Below are 17,915 nucleotides of genomic sequence, written 5' to 3'. Positions count from 1 at the left end.
GTGCCTCGGATGGCACATTAAACCGCCGATCTGGGTCATTATCGCGAACATCTAATGATAATAATAGTTAACCTTACGAGTAGAATTATATAAATTGACCGAAATAGCCACTATTAAGTTTTATGGGCAATTTTCTGGCAGTAGAACGAGTGTATATCTTTAGAGTTTAAGGGTAAGACAGCACTGTGAAATTTTACCGCGCGATTTTCCCGCCGAATTCTGTGACATATTATGAAAATTTTGTGGACGTGGCTTTATATTATTGGACGTTGTTAAGCGAAAAGGACTCGTACAAAAGTTCAGACTCCGCAAGACAACCGCTCATTTTGTGCGCACAGCCGCGACGAAATTCCAACCGCGGCGGTTGAACGGGAGGCAGCGGCTCGCATCGCGGCTGGCCGCCACCTGGCCAATGCGTACTAGGCGGTTCAGTATACGCGGCGTGCCGCAGGTGTGTTTGCAGTTTGTACGGGTGTACTACTATATAAAGCGCAGTCACGAATTTCGATACGGAAAAAATTACTGTCGAAATTCAATAAAGAAAAGCAACATGGAATTGTGAAGCAGCAGTTAATAAAAACAGAGAGCTAAAACAAAAACAATGGGAATTGGATGAATACAATATTTTTTAATATATATTATTCGTCGTTTTCGATAGTACAAATAGATAACACGAGCTACGTTGACAGCGTCCATTTCATTTACAGGCAGGAAATATTTTACATCAACTTTTAGAAAGAGATACGGGTTTCATAAGCGTTATCTCTATCGTTGAGACCGACAAAACGTCACATAGGTATGAGTGATAGAGACAACGTTCTATAAAGCCGAAATCTCATTCTAAAGGTCGATGTATAACATATTTTGCTGGCTATTGTATGATAGACTGAACGCAATTCTCCGACTTGAAGCGGTCCAATTGCCTGACGCGGTTCATCAGCGGTTCGTCGCCGTGGCTGTGAGCCGCTATTTCATACGCGTCAAGTTGCAAGCCGCTAGACGAATCGCTTGGGCGGCTGACCGCTAGTGCGTATAAGCATTTACAATTGCTACATTTTACAGGTAAAATATGAAAATATTTTACAACAAAATAGCTAAGTGTCAAAGTGGCTGTTCAAAAGAGATGCCCCAAAAAAGCGATAGGTACGTTAGAATTTTTTTTCTATTTCTTACATTGCGGTAGCGACAAAACGTCTTTATCGGTTGATTTATTAATCGTAGATAAGTGCTTACATTGCTATTAGAAAGTTAGCCACAGGTTTATCTAATCCTAGGAATTAGGATTATAGAGCTAGGTAAAATACAGACGGGCTGCATTTGGATTTTGGACTGCTGCAGCACAGAATATTTGATGATACTAACGTAACTGCAGGCTAACAAAATAGATAAGTACCTACTGATCGTCAGTATTTAATCTTACAGGCAATAAAAAGGCCATTGCATAAAGACGCATTTAACGATAACTCTAGCACGAGCTACGCCACATGTTTCAATACAGTCAAGATTAGTCAATACATATGTTTCGATTGCACCTGATTAAAAAAACCGGGTTATCATTTTTATTTGTTTACAATTTTTTCTGCGCATTATTTAAGCGATTCGTAACTATAGATAATATAAGTACAGTTGCTGATCATACCTAGGTATCATAGATAATAAATCATGACAGTCTTTTTAAAAAGGATAGTTATGTAAGTAAGTAATTGTAAGTAATTTTATAAGCCTATAAAATAATATTGTATATATCGTTATGCAAGTTTGCAACACTATTTTTACATGAAGTCGTAGTATCGAATGTATGACTGGACTAGACATCTCATCAGTCAACACTTTTTATCATTTTTATCTTTCCCGTGATAACAGCCCGGGTAAGGAGGCAAGACCTTAGGTCAAACGTAAGATTACCTACTCGTCTTTTATATACGACTTTGAATGAAGCAAGTTTAGGTTCATTTTACTTTGACTTTATAACATCAGAACTTACGAAAACCTCAGTTTTTGAGATGGGTTATGGGTCCGTACACATAACCTATCTCAAAAACTGAGGGTTCTCCTCAATCAATACCAAACAGTTATCATCAAAGTTCCTAATTGATTGTAATAGTTTAGCCGTATTAAGCAACGATATTGTGACGTCAGTTATGCGTCATGTTCTTTGTGTAGACGGTACTAATGTAATATTATTTCAAACAAAGTTGAATAATTAATTAATCAATTATTATTGTTGTAGATTATAATATCTCTATTAGTGTCCTAACAAGTATTGGTTATTCAGTTAGCTCTTATAGATTTGGAGATATTGTTCAATCTATATAAAACTGAATTAAGTAATTAATCTTTGTGGTTTAGCAACATAATTACAAATTAGCGTGTTGTCGTGACCAATCACTATTACTACCTAATTATAGGGGCAAATGAAATCAATATAATCGTGAACCTACCTGGTGGTGCAAAATACTTTACTACTATATACTACTACTACTATGCTATATATACTACATATTTACTACAATTCTATAGCCTTTTAAACTGAAAATAATTATTAAAAATTATTATTAATTCTATTTATTTAATACGTTTTTGCCTTTGAGCGGTTTTTTACAATCGCCTTATAAACTTAACTTAAAAAAAAATTGAAAGATTTATGCCGCAGGTAAACACTGTGGTACAACATTGGTATACTTTAGTGATTAAAAACCCGACCCTTAATTAAAGTATTAAAAAGCTATAATAATTAGGCACCTACGTCATGTTTCAATATTTATATTTGTGTAAATGAGGTAGAATACAAAGATTAAGGTCATTATGTAGGTATAATGTCTTATTGCACACTAAGTTTCTAATCAAACAATATGGTGGAAACAGTTCGTATAACAAATAATATACAGTAGCAATGTAAGAGAATGAAGTAGATACACTATAATACATTAGGTGCACATAATACACTTTATATACAGCACGAACTATTCCTAGGAAAGTGTTCTAATATGTTATCCGTCTCGACGCTGATGGTTTCAACGTGACAATGCAATTCAGAACAGATCCAATGTTTGTAGAGACACTTCATTACAAAAACTAGGTGTACGAGTAGAATGTAAGTCAATGGGTTACACAGATAGGAATGTTTTGTAAAAATTTGTCTCGGTGAGTTGAATAAGTTGAGAAAACCAATGTAGTGGAGTCTTTGAGGAATTATCAGTACCCTTATTATAAATGCGAAAGTGAGTTCGTTTGTTGGTTTGGTGGTTTATTGGTTTGTTGGTTTGTCCTTCAATCACATCGCAACGGAGCATCGGATTGACGTGATTTTTTGCATGGGTATAGTCAAAGACCTGGAGAGCGACATAAGATACTTTTATCCCGGAAAACCAAAGAGTTCCCACGGGACTGTTAAAGAACTAAATCCACGCGTACGAAGTCGCGGGCGTCAGCTAGTTACCTATACTAGTAAATAGTAATTCAATGATTGGAGTGGAGTAGTCTTTTTATAACTACGTAAACTCACCTTCATGTACTTTGACATATCACTGAAATTGGTAACTGAAAACAAAATAGATACCGAGCTTGGGCAAGGTTCCTGGGCATGCCGCATGCCTCCACCTTTATGCCAAAGTAAATTTGATTTGGCTTAGTTTGAGTTGTTACCAAGAAACACGCCGCGCTATAATTCTGCTGGTGTGCCTTGCGCCTAAGGGGGGCCAACACTTTACATTTGTTTACTGTGGCAGGTGCAAAATACTCCAGTGTTAAGTTTTTGGAGCCCAGGCTACCATAGCCCTATCCTTGTTTTCAAAGGAAAATTTTGTACTAACTTAAATAAAATCGACCCTTTTTCTCTCATTTCTTATTAGTGAACATAGCTACCTAATTCTCTTTTGTGGCAAAGTGCGTCGGTGTCAGGCGGGAATTGAAAAGCCCGATTGACGTGCGGTCTCGCCACAAATGGCTGTCAAGGGAATTTGCGTCGGATAGTAATTTTCTAAATTCGAAGTTGCTAATTAAAAAAAGACGATTTTGTTCTCGAGGTATTATTGATAGGTCTTTTACGCTTTTAAACTGTAATTTGTAATAATGAGTTCCTACATTTATGTTGTGAATTTTCCACTCTCCGTTATGACTAAGTAGGCGAATCTAGTATGATTTACTAAATTCCAAAGCAAGTGGTAGATTAACGACCGACGATTCGGGAGCACTAATTGTAAAGTAATTAAATACTTATTTTTTTATTCTATTCTATTCTGATAAATATTTTATAAGAACACACCGGCAGACATTTAAGAGGTAGGGTACTAAGGAAATAAGAAACATTGGCTCGAAAATCGGTAATTTTTAGGGTTCCGTACCTCAAAAGGAAAAACGGAACCCTTATAGGATCACTTTGTTGTCTGTCTGTCTGTCTGTCGGTTTGTCGAGAAACCCGTACTTCCCGTTGACCTAGAATCATGAAATTTGGAAGGTAGGTAGATTTTATAGCTGACATTCGGGGAAAAATCTGAAAACCGTGAATTTGTGGTTACATCACACAAAAAAAATATTTGTGGTCATAAACTAATAATTAGTATTTTCAATTTTCGAAGTAAGATAACTATATCAAGTGGGGTATCATATGAAAGGTCTTCACCTGTGCATTCTAAAACAGATTTTTATTTATTTTTATGCATCATAGTTTTAGAATTATCGTGCTGGAAAGTCTGGTTTGCAGTCAAATCATGCAGCCCAACTTTCAGCATTAATCAAACACTTCCTCAAAAATTCGGGACGCTATGACCACAGTTCTTTTTGAACTAGAATTATAAATAAAGACGTAGGTGTCTATACCGCCAAGTCATTAAAACTTTTCTTTCTCAAAGCTACGCGTTCGGCATTCACCAATACGACCCACAGTCGAAACTCGTGTAAAACAAGCCTGTAAGTACTAGTTCCATAGGAATGTTTTGGAAATTAGAAAAGTAGAACGGTGACTCGCGATGAGAATCCTTGTAAACTTTGACATTTAGGAAAGTAATTTACTTCAACTTGGGAATTATGATGGGTAATAAACTAGATTTAAAGGTCTACTACACTTCTACTACAGTTGGTATAAAACAGAAGATAAATTAGAAAACGTTAAGGTTTCATTAATTATACCGCGTCGACGTAGGTAGTGGTTAATTAGGTGATCCGTGATCATATTATGAATGAAATAAAGACGTCATTCGATTTAGAGTTTCAAGTAGTTCCAATCCTTTTTAACCGACTTCCAAAAAGGAGGTGGTTCTCAATTCTGCCCGTTTCTAATATTGTCGATTCTGGTGACAAAACCTCCCTTACGCAAGTATGCCGTAAATTGGATATCTGGAAAGAGTAGTAAGGATTATTTATTTAATTGAGTACTTTGATTGTAGAAACAAAAGTTGTTATCTCTACATAGTATAAAATAAAGTCGCTTCCCGCGTCTGTATGTATGTATGTATGTATGATGTATGTATGAACGCGTAGATCTTTTAAACTACGCAACGGATTTTAATGCGGTTTTCACCAACAAATAGAGTGATTCAATAGGAAGGTTTATAGCTATAGTTTAATTCTAAAAAAATTAGAGATCCCTAGAGAAATTGAAGTAATGTGAATTAGGTCGGAAAAAAATCCTTTCATTTGAGAGTTTCCGAGGCAATGACACCTAATGACACCACATTAGTATCTACGTTGCACCCATGCGAAGCTGGGGCGGGTCGCTAGTTATGATATATAGTTTCGTTATTTAAATAAGATATTATTTACAGCTTCTAAGGCAAGTATCTATTACTATTTATTTAGTTGATGGAGCTGCTGGACACAATCGGCACATAATTATTATACATTGGTCGTGACCCTTAAGAGACCTACGTCCTGCAGCGGCTGCAGAAGCAGTGGACGTCAATCACTTGATACAACGACGCCGCTTGCTTTGAGCTTATTAACGGCTGAATGTTATAGGTACAATCAATCTATATTACTATTGTAATCAAAATACGAATAACAAAATTACGAATAAAAAAGTACTTATCGACAACTGCTTACCGACAGGTCCTAGAAAGATTGAATTTAATTTTGGTCGTAATTTAAAGCTTCTCAATCAACATTGATGTTTTAGGTATTTACCAATTAGTGGAGAACTATGACGATTTTTAAAAGCTTTCAAAAGAGTTCACTTAACCGAATATTCGTGCTACGGAGTTTATCCGTGTTCTCATACTAAAAATATATGCAATAAGTAAACGCCGCGAGACAGTGTATTTTAATAGGGGTAAGTAACTTACTGATAGCACTAGCTCTTATTGCCAACCATTGAGTCATGTTTTGAATCATAATTTTATTTTAACGTCATAAGAACACTCACGACTCCAACTCATTGTTTACTTCTAAAAATCGATATCTCTAAACATCAATCATGTAGTTACTATCCAGGAAAACGCGATCTTCTAGGTACAGCTCCCATCGATCATCGCGAATAGAGCGTGTAACGATTTATCTGCCGGGTTTTGCAAGCTACACTATTTAACATGAGGAAATACTTAGATAATAGCTTAAAGGTGATCGCACACAAGAAGAATACCGCAAGTATCTCCATAATCGCGCATTATAAGCCACGCTAATTACTCCGCGACAGGTTGAGAGACCAATCGGGGTATGAGCCCCGTGCTCACCCGCATCGGGTTAGCGCAGGAGCTGTGCGGGTGTGCGGGGCGTTCCCTCCCCGATTGCCATTTCAACCTATCGCGTACTATATTCTCGTGCTGATTTGATTGGTGTGATAATATAAGGACTTGCGTACTATATCTAACTAACGTGTAATGGAATTAAAAAAAATTAAAAAAATTGTACATGTTCTATAAATTAAATCGACAGCTCGAAACTTGTCTTAGCTATGCTATCTATTTCTCATATCTATTATGTTTTTATGTCATTGTGAAAATATAGCACTATTTTTAGACCTGCCAATTTAGTTTTGGTTGTGTTGTACAACACCCCACATTTGAACCATGTTCTGTACTGATTAATGACGTCATTTGTAGGTATGTCTTCAATAACCACACACTTTTTTTATTTTTATTCAGATACATAAGCCAGGCCTTGACTGCAATCTCACCTGGTGGTAAGTGATGATGTAATCTAAGATGGAAGCGGGGTAACTTGGAAGGAGTATGGCAGTTTTTTATTAAACTCAAACCCATTTGGTTTCTACACAGCATCATACCGGAACGCTAAATCGCTTGGCGGCGCGGCTTTGCCGGAAGGGTGGTCACTAGCCACGGCCGAAGCCTCCCACCAGACCAGACCAGAAATTTAGGAATTATAAAATTCCAAGCCCCTGCCGGTAATCGAGCCCGGGACCTCCCACTAATAAAACCGCAGCGCTTACCACTGCGTCAGGGAGGTCGTCGTTTTTAATCGTGGTTATATTTACACTCAGTATAATAACTCCACAACCTAATTCATATTTATTTTTGTCACATTTAGCAGTTCTTGCGGCTCTAGTGCCTCTTGCGGTTATCTTATGATATGCGATCAGCTTTGTTATTCTACGATATCGTCATATCTTGCAAACTATTATAGATAACAATTTTGTCAAATACCTTGAGCGAAGCCATATCTGAAACGGAGCGGTGGGTTTGTATGGTTTCGAGCTGGTCCAGACACCAGTCCAGCTCTTCAACGGTTTCTAGTGCCAGCTTCATGTATGCTTCGTCTGAAACAAAGAAAAAAAGCGATGAATTTATGGATGTTTGTGTGCTTATGTTAATCAATGTTGGTGGTTCCTCTGGTACTGCAAATGTTCATAGGTGGCGGTAATCACTTAACATCAGATGACCCGCCGTACGTTTTCTCGCCATTTTAATTAAAAAAAAAACTCATTAGCTAACATCTAAACGATTGGTGGTCTGTTGTAGCATCTACTCTTGTCCCAATCTTAAAGTTTAGTTGGAGGGGAAAGAAAAGTCACGTTATAATGCTAATCATAATATTCTTTTATCTAAGGTGTTGTAGTGGCATTCTGGGCATTTGCTGGTCCACAAAATATCAAAAGCCAAGCTTATACAGGCCACCGATGTACGTTATAGAGATAACCTAGAATAGAATAGAAAAATGTTTATTCGAGATATCATATTATGCAAGGTGTAGGCAATATTAGAACCCTAAAAAACTGATTGAAAGCATATCAAAGTTTGAACTGAACTTTGATATGCTTTCAATCAGTTTCTCCTTTGTCAGTTGTGATCTATATGTTATTAAAAAGTTACAATTTATCGATCGTTTTCTCATGGATCAACTGATATTGCGACCAAAGTCTTTTAAAGATAGGCCACGTCACCTTCCAACGCTTAATATATTACATTAATAATTTATAATGTACGTGTATATTACTTTCATAATCTATGGTTAATTTATTTCATATCATGTTAATAACATATTACGTAATTTAAGAAAGGTAAATGCCCCGCAGTAAATATGGCCACACTAACATCACCGTATTGTTTATATCACCTCGTACAAGCTTAACAGTCATCTGATAAGGATACCACCAACCATGTCTCTTACATCTATTAATACACTTCCAGTCATAAAACTGTTGGATTAAGAGGACATGTACGTCGTATGAGACATACAGACTTAACCAAAGAATCGAAAGGTTTATAAAAAGAAAAGCTTACTGACTGATTTATCAACGAACACCTTAAGCTAATGTACGGATCGGGCTGAAACTTGGCATGCAGGTAGCTATTAAGTATAACATAGACTTCAGCCATTGACTTATATATTACTTCGTAAGGACAGGGCCATTGAACAAGCAAAATGGCACCGACTCAATGTTTATTTAGCACCAATGCAACCTCAGTGACGTCTGGATTTCAAACGGGTCGTTCATACTTATGAATCTATGAAATCTAAGAGGTGGCGCTGATTTATTTGGTTCCAAAACCGTGAAAAATTTTGTTCGCTTGGGTGGTATCTTGTCATTTATATCGATGACTTCAGCTAAGAAAATTCAACCCCTAAATGGCTGGGTTTTGAAACAGGGGTTTGAAATGTACGTAGTCCACGCAGACGAAGTCGCGGCCCTAAGTTAGTTCTAGATCAAGTTACAGAAATAGTATCAAGACATCGTGTCGTCAACTTTTATCAATTTAATTATTCAAAAATAAAATTCGAAAGAACATAATAGTCCTAGAGCTACATCTAAAACAGTGTAAATTAAACTGTTACTCTGTGATATTAAGTATATCAATTTTTTACAATAATACACACTGATGTGCATACGAGCGACTCAAGCTGCTTTACCACTTCTATAATGATTTTGAATTGTGGACTTATCCATTACTAGCTGACAGTTGACACGCCCGAATGAATCTGTTACGAAATCTTTAAAACACATGAGCAGGGTGAACTTTGTTTAATAAAAACTGCCATACCCCTTCCAGGTTAGCCTGCATCCATCTTAGATTGCATCATCACTTACCACCAGGTGAGATTGCAATCAAGGGCTAACTTGTATCTGAACAAAAATAAAAAAACACGTCGCGTGTTTTCATTTCTACATGGCTAAATTTTGAGCATTTACATACCTACTAGTACAAAGAAAAATACAATAAATTTGTCAAATTCGCATATTATCATTGACTTTGTTGACGATACTGACGTTCCAAGTAATCCAATTATTATTCAACCATATATCGGAGCGAGACCAATAATTAATCTATGTATTCAACAAAACAAGTCTATTAACGATAAACTCAACGGTAGCTCCAATGTTAACTATCACAAGTGTCTCATTAATAAATTGTTTATCTTTAAAGATTCCAAATCATGAATAACAAATAACAATATTATATAATGTATCCTTAATCATTATGCATCTATCGTCTATACCACTTAACCAAAGTAACGTTATGTTGTTGAACTGTTTTATGCAACTAGCTTATGCTTGCGACTTCGTCCGCGTGGACTACACAAATATCAAACCCCTGTTTTAACTATTGAATTTTCAAAAATTCTTTCTGAGCGGATGTCTTCGTCATAATAGCTATCTGCATGCTAAATGTCAGCCCGATCAATCCGGTAGTTTGAGTGAGGCTGTGCGTTGATAGATCACTCAGTCAGCTTTTCCTTTTAAACACTATATACAGACTATAATAAAACTAGATTTATTCACGTTCAATTTATATATCTTTCACATATTGAAGAATATTTTAAACGGGTACAAAATCTCGGGGGTTTACATGTCCAGCAGTGGAAGAAAATAGACCATAAACATAGTAGGAATAGATTTTTTCATATAAACTTGCACAAGTGTTTTTGAATCTGCAAAAGAATTTACCAGTAATACAGAACGTATTATGTAGGGCTGAATTTATTCGTAGTCTGAATGTTTGAGTAGGCACCTAGTTATACATATAATATATGTAATATGTAATTAAAATAATCTCAACTTATAGAAACTGACTTTATTCCATTTAGACAATGCTTAATTAACTTCAATCTTAGTTCTAAACTATTAACTTCTTCAAAACATAATTATAAATTCTAATTTTCCCTGCTTCAAATCAATAGCTCCGGCTTTTTTGGCCGCCATTTTTCATCTCCTCGTAATTCTTTTTTTAAATTCAACTGTAGGCAAAGCAATGTCGCTAACATATGTAATATATGGACATGGACATAAACAGAATAGTAGTATTTTATCTTACAACTCAAATATAGTAAATTGCCTTATCTGCATATAAACAACCGCAGCCGGCAGGCGTCGGTTAGTCTATCAACCGTGTATTTTATCACGTAGCCCTCAAACCACGTCCCGTTGGTCCGACCGATAAAATAATTTCCGGATGCCTACTGATAGATTCTTTTTAACCTCCACAAGCTTCTTTTTTCAAATTTATGGACATTTTGACCATAATTGCAACCTCTTTTGTAATTGCGGATCGTAGATGGAAAGCGTATTAATCTAATTAGGAATTTTGAAAGAGCGTATGTTAAATTTGTAATAATTCTAGCTTACGCTCGCGATTTCGTCCGCGTAGACTACACAAATTTTATCTACATAATAACGATATAAACTCCTATTTCACCCCCTTAGAGGTTGAGTTTTCAAAAATCCTTTCTTAGCGGATGCCTACGTCATAATAGCTATCTTCATGCCTAATTTCAGCCCGATCCGTCCAGTAGTTTGAGCTGTGCATTGATAGATCAGTCAGTCAGTCAGTCACCCTTTCCTTTTATATATTTAGATTTCACTGTCTCTGTTGCAGATAGAAACTTAGCAATTTACATCACTTATCAATGACCTTAGACGAGTAGTTCCGGTATGAAAGTAATAATATCATTTTCCTCGTAACCATCGATACTGATTACCTACTGTCTGTCAAAGATGCACAGAGGTCCCGATAAGAGACGACCTTCTCACATAGATTAACCACTGTTTTGCCAACGAGCACACTTCTGAAGCGTGATCCTTGACGTCACAGTTCATACTGATAACTTGTGACTTTAGCCTTATAGGAATAACCACCGCCTATTCTTTTAGTATAAGAGAGGTTGGTCAATTTTCTTGAGGATCCTGTACGCAGAATGAAATTAGGTTCACTAACGGCAACATCGCGGTATCGGTACGCGCCAAAGGAAACGCATTTTGCAGTAATGGAAAACCGAATGACGTCTTTTCTTAGCATGATTGTCGTCAAGCGCAAGCCTATCTTGCAATAAAAAAAACGTGAGGAACAGACCAGCTGAGGTCAAACGCATCGAACGCACTAAGGACGGGAACTGAAAAATGTGTAGCCTTTTTTAGCAGGTTCGGTTATTGCGGCCTATACTTACCCTATATACAGATTATGTGACAAAAAATTGTATAATTTTGAACGAAAAAAGTGAAATAATTAGTAGCTATGTGAAAGAATTCTTTTTATCTGATTCCTGTTGGATCCGTACACTTTTAATAATAATTAGTACATAAACATTTAATTATTTATTATTAACGTAGACATATCAAGGATGTCCAGATATGATATTATACTCGAAGGTCAACGCCTCACGTTCCTTGTCAATCATTCATATCTCATAAAATTATACATAGAGCTTAAAGCTAGAATTAAAAAGGCCATGCTTTTTATCAGGCATAATCGATATATTCTGTAACCAATGTAATTGGCAGTGTTCTCTACAATCTAAAAAATAATCTGATACAGCTTATACCTAAATAGAAATAAAGAAATTGAATCTGTTTATTATTTATTTATTTTTTTATCTTTTATTAACAGGCTTTTACATTTATGTATGTCAGCCTATCTGTTTATTTGTAAGTGTGTATTGTAAGTATCTGCACTTACGTCGCACTGTAACTTCAATTTATTAACAGGTAAGTATATTAGATCAAAATAAATGCTGCATAGGGAAATGGAAAAACCCCAAGAAAAAAATGCGACTCTAAACTGCTAGAAAATGGCCAGTAGTTTTCCTTCATGAGGTAAGGGACAGTATAGCCGCCAAACTATAGTTCATTTTGCAATAAATATATTTGTATCGCCCTAACCCAGATTTACCGACTGACCTCAGAAAAGTGTTAATAGATACGCAGTAAAACCATTTCTTATGGCCTCGATACGTAATGCATAAATATTTGGGGTGAAACATACATACATCTTTTCCTCTTGGTAACATTTCAACGAGCAATAACAAATGTAGGCAATCTTCGTACCCATCTCCTGTCGATTTCCTACGCACGAACTTCTAATGGTTTCTCGGGTAATATCGATTGATCTATACAAATAAATAAAATCTAAGTATCTGTCTGTAATCTTAAAATCTGCCCTTTATTAAGTTCTTATTTTGAAATCGCAGCCAATAAATATATTACGGCTATATTTTAAACGCTATCAAGATCCTACGCTCATTTTAACCCAAGATAATCTTAGAACCAGCTGGACCAATTTTGACGATACTTTCCAGGCAAGTAGAGAAGCATGCGAGGAGCAATTTAGGGATGATTTATGCCAATACGAGGTGGGCTCGAGCCGTGCCACGTACGAGGCGCGGACGAGGCATGGATTCAAAACATCACGAACATTTTATATGGAGCAGTTTATGCTTCAGCCCGCGGCTGCCACATGTTGGCATAAATCAACCATAAAGCTTTCGGGACTTTTAAATTGCACGCGGACGAATAGCAAATAAATTTTCAACTAAAATATCGTTACACGTGAACATCTCAAGACATGTTAAACAAATCGGATCGGACAAAGTTTTAATTTGCTTATTAATTACTAAAATTTGCTTTTTCGTGATTTTTCAAATACGTAGGCGATTCTACGAAAAGTTATGAGGACTGAGGTATTTAACATTTATCGCTAGTTACTAAAATTTGCTTCGCCAAAGTTTCGTGATTTTTTAAATACGTAGGCGGTTCTACAAAAAGTTATGAGGTATTTAATATTTATCGCTCGAAGTTCAAAGTCTGATCAAGGAAAGCGAACCTATGGCATGCGTGCCGCTAATGGAATGTGGCGAAATATTGTCGGCACGCAACTAGAAATATTGAACGTGCCTTGAACAGTGCGTATTAAGTGATTCTGACGTGCAGTTAATATGAAAATATCGAGAACTTAGACGCAATAGATTAAGATAGACTGATCTCTCTGAGGTAAGTCCATCATGTGGTACAGACGATATTAAAAAAGTGGGCGGCGGGAGATGACTGGATGAGGACGACTGAGGACCTGGTGTGATGGGTGGTGGTCCTGATTTGGAATGATCGGTGTCGAATATGGAAATTACCATACTGATGCGTGTCATGAGATGCGATGAAGCAGATACTAGAGTCTAGAGTGAACTAGAATGAGGGAACTCTCGGTTTGATTCTGAATCGACGATATGTCAAAGATTAGTCTATGGTGACGTGAAATCAAAGAAAAATAGGGCTACTTTAGGGCTACCTGCATCAAATGTACTAACATTTGATACCTGGCAGTGACGTCGAAGCATCGACGTTTTGTTAGAAGTTCCCTAACCGTCGTCCTAAATTGTGCAGATAGTCTTAGATTAAGGAACATAAAAACAGAAACCGAATTTAAACTATTTTCTTGCTTTTTGTATCCTATTATGTAATTGTAATAGATAAAAGGTCATACTCCATTTGTATTTGATGTCTGAAATACTATAGACATGTTTAAAGGTTAAATTCTTTATCATGATCTCATCATAATCTCAACACGTGACTCTCATTCAGTCAGTTCATTTCAAAGTGTGTGCAACTCATTAAATAGGCGTTAGACGTATTATTTGTTTTAAACGTATGATGATATGTGATTTTCTTATAATCGAGATACTAATATTGTGATACGAGCTGAAACATCATTAATCATAATCACAGTTTCGATAAATCAAATAAGTGGTTAGGGACCTGACTAAAATCCATAAATCTATGTTTAAACTCCACCCTTTACGTATCTCTCACCCTTTATCTCCTGTGTACCTCCCCCTAGTTATAGAAATAATATTAGAAGCTTGACGAGTCAGAGTCAAAATATTACTTAATATTTTGAATATTTTACTAAACTCACATGTGACAATATAAAATCAAACTTTGGTTGATCATAGCAATTTTGCCAAGAAAAGCCTTCAGATTTCAGGTTCCATAGTTTTCAATTTATTTAACTTTACATGTTCTAAGTAGCTAAACGTCACAATTTTAGCCATGATAGACGTGTGTTTGGTTTCTGTCTCATCCCTTTTGGTGCAAATCTGGCTTTGTTCATAAAGATTATCTTGTTATCTTTTTATCTCATGTTTTTATCTTCATATCTATGAGTACAGCTTATAATACGAGCACTTTGATAAGTGTTAACCGTATCAAGTCATACATTAATAGTAAACATGTTAAAGGATATGTGGGCGGGGCACTAGTTCCAAGAACCGATAGATGTTGGAATCCAAGGTGCTAGAATGGCGACCTCACAGCAGAAGACACAGCGTGGGCAGACCCCCGACAGACGACATCAAACTAGTCACAGGGAGTCCTGAATCTAGATGACGATGATGAAGACCGTGGCGTGTGGAAGTCTTTAAAAGATGCCTATGTCCAACAGTTGACAACGACACGTTCGACGATAGATATAAAATATATAGACATTCTAGAAATTATGTAGACATTATAGACATTCAAAGTTACTTTATACGTTGACGCGTTCTGTCTAAGAAAATATTCGTTTTTTTTTACCTGAGCGAACCGTGTCGGATCAGCTAGTTAATTTATATGCAGCCTATAAACCGAGTTTATACGTAAAAGCTTAGTAGTAACCATGAACTGTTTCACTCGTAAGATTTACTAGCATGATCTCTTTTGATCTTCACTTGAAAAATATTTAGATGAATTGGCGCCAGCGTTAGATATCGGCATCTTTTAAAAACAGTGTCTACAACGTAAAACCTTGTAAGTGCAAAATTGATTTCTGGAAATACACTATTCGAATAAACATTATAATATTAGAGTAAGAGTAACCAACAGCTTAGTGTAAGCGAAGCTGAAGTGGCAATGGACTGGGCACATAGTTCGAAAAACTGAAAGACATTGGGCGACCCCGCCCCGGAAAACGCAACGTTGGAAGACCCCCACTAAGTGGACGGATGAAATTAGGCGAGTCACAGGGAGCCGCTGGATGGCGGCGGCGCAAAACCGTGGCGTGTGGTAGTTCCTACAAGAGATCTATGTCCAGCAGTGGACGTCTATTGGTTACTGATTATGATGATGATGAGGGAGTTAGAAGGAAATAGAAACAGGGTTGTGACTTTTAACAGTGCATGTACTTGTATTGATATACTAAGAAAATTATGTTTCATGATTGATCTACTTGCAAACGTTTATAGTATAAAACTTGTATTGATTAAGCAATGATATAATTAATATAACTTAATAGTCAGTTGAGAGATGTGACTGCAGTTACAAAATTAGGACAATTTACAGTTCACAACAGTTAAGGAACTTTTAACAAAACGTCACTGGCAGGCGTCAAATGTTATGTATGTATTTTGAGTCCAGGTAGCCCTATTTTTCTTTGATTTCACGTCACCATAGGCTAATATTTGACATATCGTCGATTCAGGATTAAACCGAGGGTTCCCTCACTCTAGTTCACACTGACAATACTTTCCTCTAAATCTGACTAAACATGTTAGACCACCTGTGTCTCCCTTGCCATGGAAAATCTTTTCTACAAAAAAAAAAGATATCGACGAATTGAGAACCTCCTCCTTTTTTGAAGTCGGTTAATAATGTCAAGTTTTGGAATAGTATGTATCAGCAATGTGCTAGATCTCTAAAAAACTAGAATTAGCTTTCCTTGTTTAGATTAAAGCTTTAAAATTCCATTCTATTTAGGTTTCTATACTAACTGAATCGAATCTGTTTCCGTGTCTGCAATAAAAAATGTATACCGTAGTTCCTTATTTTAATAAATTAATCTTCTCTTATCGTGTTTAAACAATCATACACAACCATTTTATTTTCACTATAATGCATGCTATACCTAAAGTATGCAACTAAGGGATGATTTATGCCAACACGTGGCGGGAGCGGGCCGTGCCACGTACGAGGCGCGGACGAGGACGAGATCAGGAACATTTTATTATGAAGCTGTTTATGCTTCACCGTGCCGTGTCCGTGCACGGACGCCACACGGTGAAACAGGGACTGCTTCATATAAAAAGTTCGTGATGTTTTGAATCCGTGCCTCGTCCGCGCCTCCTACGTGGCACAGCTCGTGCCCGCCACGTGTTGGCATAAATCATCCCTAACCCTGTGCGAGACAGCGCGGCTGACATGCGGGTGTGCGGGGCGTCCCCCCGCCTCGTATTCCAATTGCCGTCTCGACTTGTCGCGTACTAAACCAACTTTTTTCGGCACTAAGAAATTACCTTACGAATAAACACAAGTAAGATTTATTACTGTCATAACCTTGACACAAATTATCTAGAGCATCTTAATAAGATATTTAAATTAATCCACGACATTAAATCTTCGTCTTAACACATAGCCCTGTCAGTAAACAGACGATTACTTATGATTACCGAGATAAAAAGAATAGTAGAGTAGCAAAAACAAGAAACAAACATTCCAAGCATTTATATCGACTTTGCTAACTCGTAAAAACTTTGTTGTTTGTCTTACTATGAGTTTGCGCCAAAACTGTCTGTCTGTGTGCTGTGAGTATCGGCGGTGTTCCCACTGGATTTCAACATGGGGTTATTCAAAAGGCGGATCAACAAATTCCAGAAAGGCTGCCAATGCATATTGGCGGTTCCTCTGGCGTTGCAAATGTTCATGGGCGGCAATAATCACTTAACATCAGATGAACCGCCTGCTCGCTATTTTTATATTAAAATAAAAACGTAAACAATTGATTGTTTGAGAGATCATAGTACGAGTAAGTAGGTAAGTGACGTCGATGAATCTCATCACTTGTTTCCTTGAATTTCCGTTCAAACTGCAGAAAATTAAAATTTAAAGTTTTACTTTCAGGACTCGAATTCTTACTGAATTTTTCCGTTTGTGGCACTGCACAAAAGGAAAAATTCAGTAAAACAAAATTCGGCACTACCTAGGTACCTACTGAATAATAATCTACTTTAGGCACCTAGGTCTATATTACTGGATCCATATTACTGGTCCATAATACTAGGTCCATACTCCATAGGTATTTGGAACCCTCGTAGCTTTAGTTTAAGTTCGCGTAAAAATTATCACGACTATTATCATCTAATAAATCCGGCCATCAAAAAGTGTAATTTATTACCTAATTTGAGTAAATTATTTGACTTTTTGACTTTCACTCTAACGTTAGTGTTTCAATGTTCGAAATCAATTAACGTTGGAGCAAACTTGTAAGTACTATAAGCATATTGGGATAAAG

General features: G+C 36.6%; 1 protein-coding gene across 12 annotated transcripts in view; it reads right to left on the bottom strand.

Moving 5' to 3' along the window:
* Nucleotides 1-17,915, bottom strand: part of dnc (phosphodiesterase dunce) — a 465,943-nt gene that overhangs the window by 35,156 nt on the left and 412,872 nt on the right. For all 12 annotated transcript variants that reach the window (XM_034968460.2, XM_034968458.2, XM_034968459.2 and 9 more), the window contains one exon: nt 7,596-7,708. In XM_034968460.2, the coding sequence (XP_034824351.1) occupies nt 7,596-7,708 (113 nt within the window). The remainder of the gene's footprint in view (nt 1-7,595; nt 7,709-17,915) is intronic.

Source organism: Maniola hyperantus, chromosome 5 (genome assembly GCF_902806685.2).
Source record: "Maniola hyperantus chromosome 5, iAphHyp1.2, whole genome shotgun sequence".
NCBI classification, from domain to species: Eukaryota; Metazoa; Arthropoda; class Insecta; order Lepidoptera; family Nymphalidae; genus Maniola; species Maniola hyperantus.
Note: the sequence above shows the minus strand (reverse complement) of the source record. Positions and strands in the feature narration are given on the sequence as shown.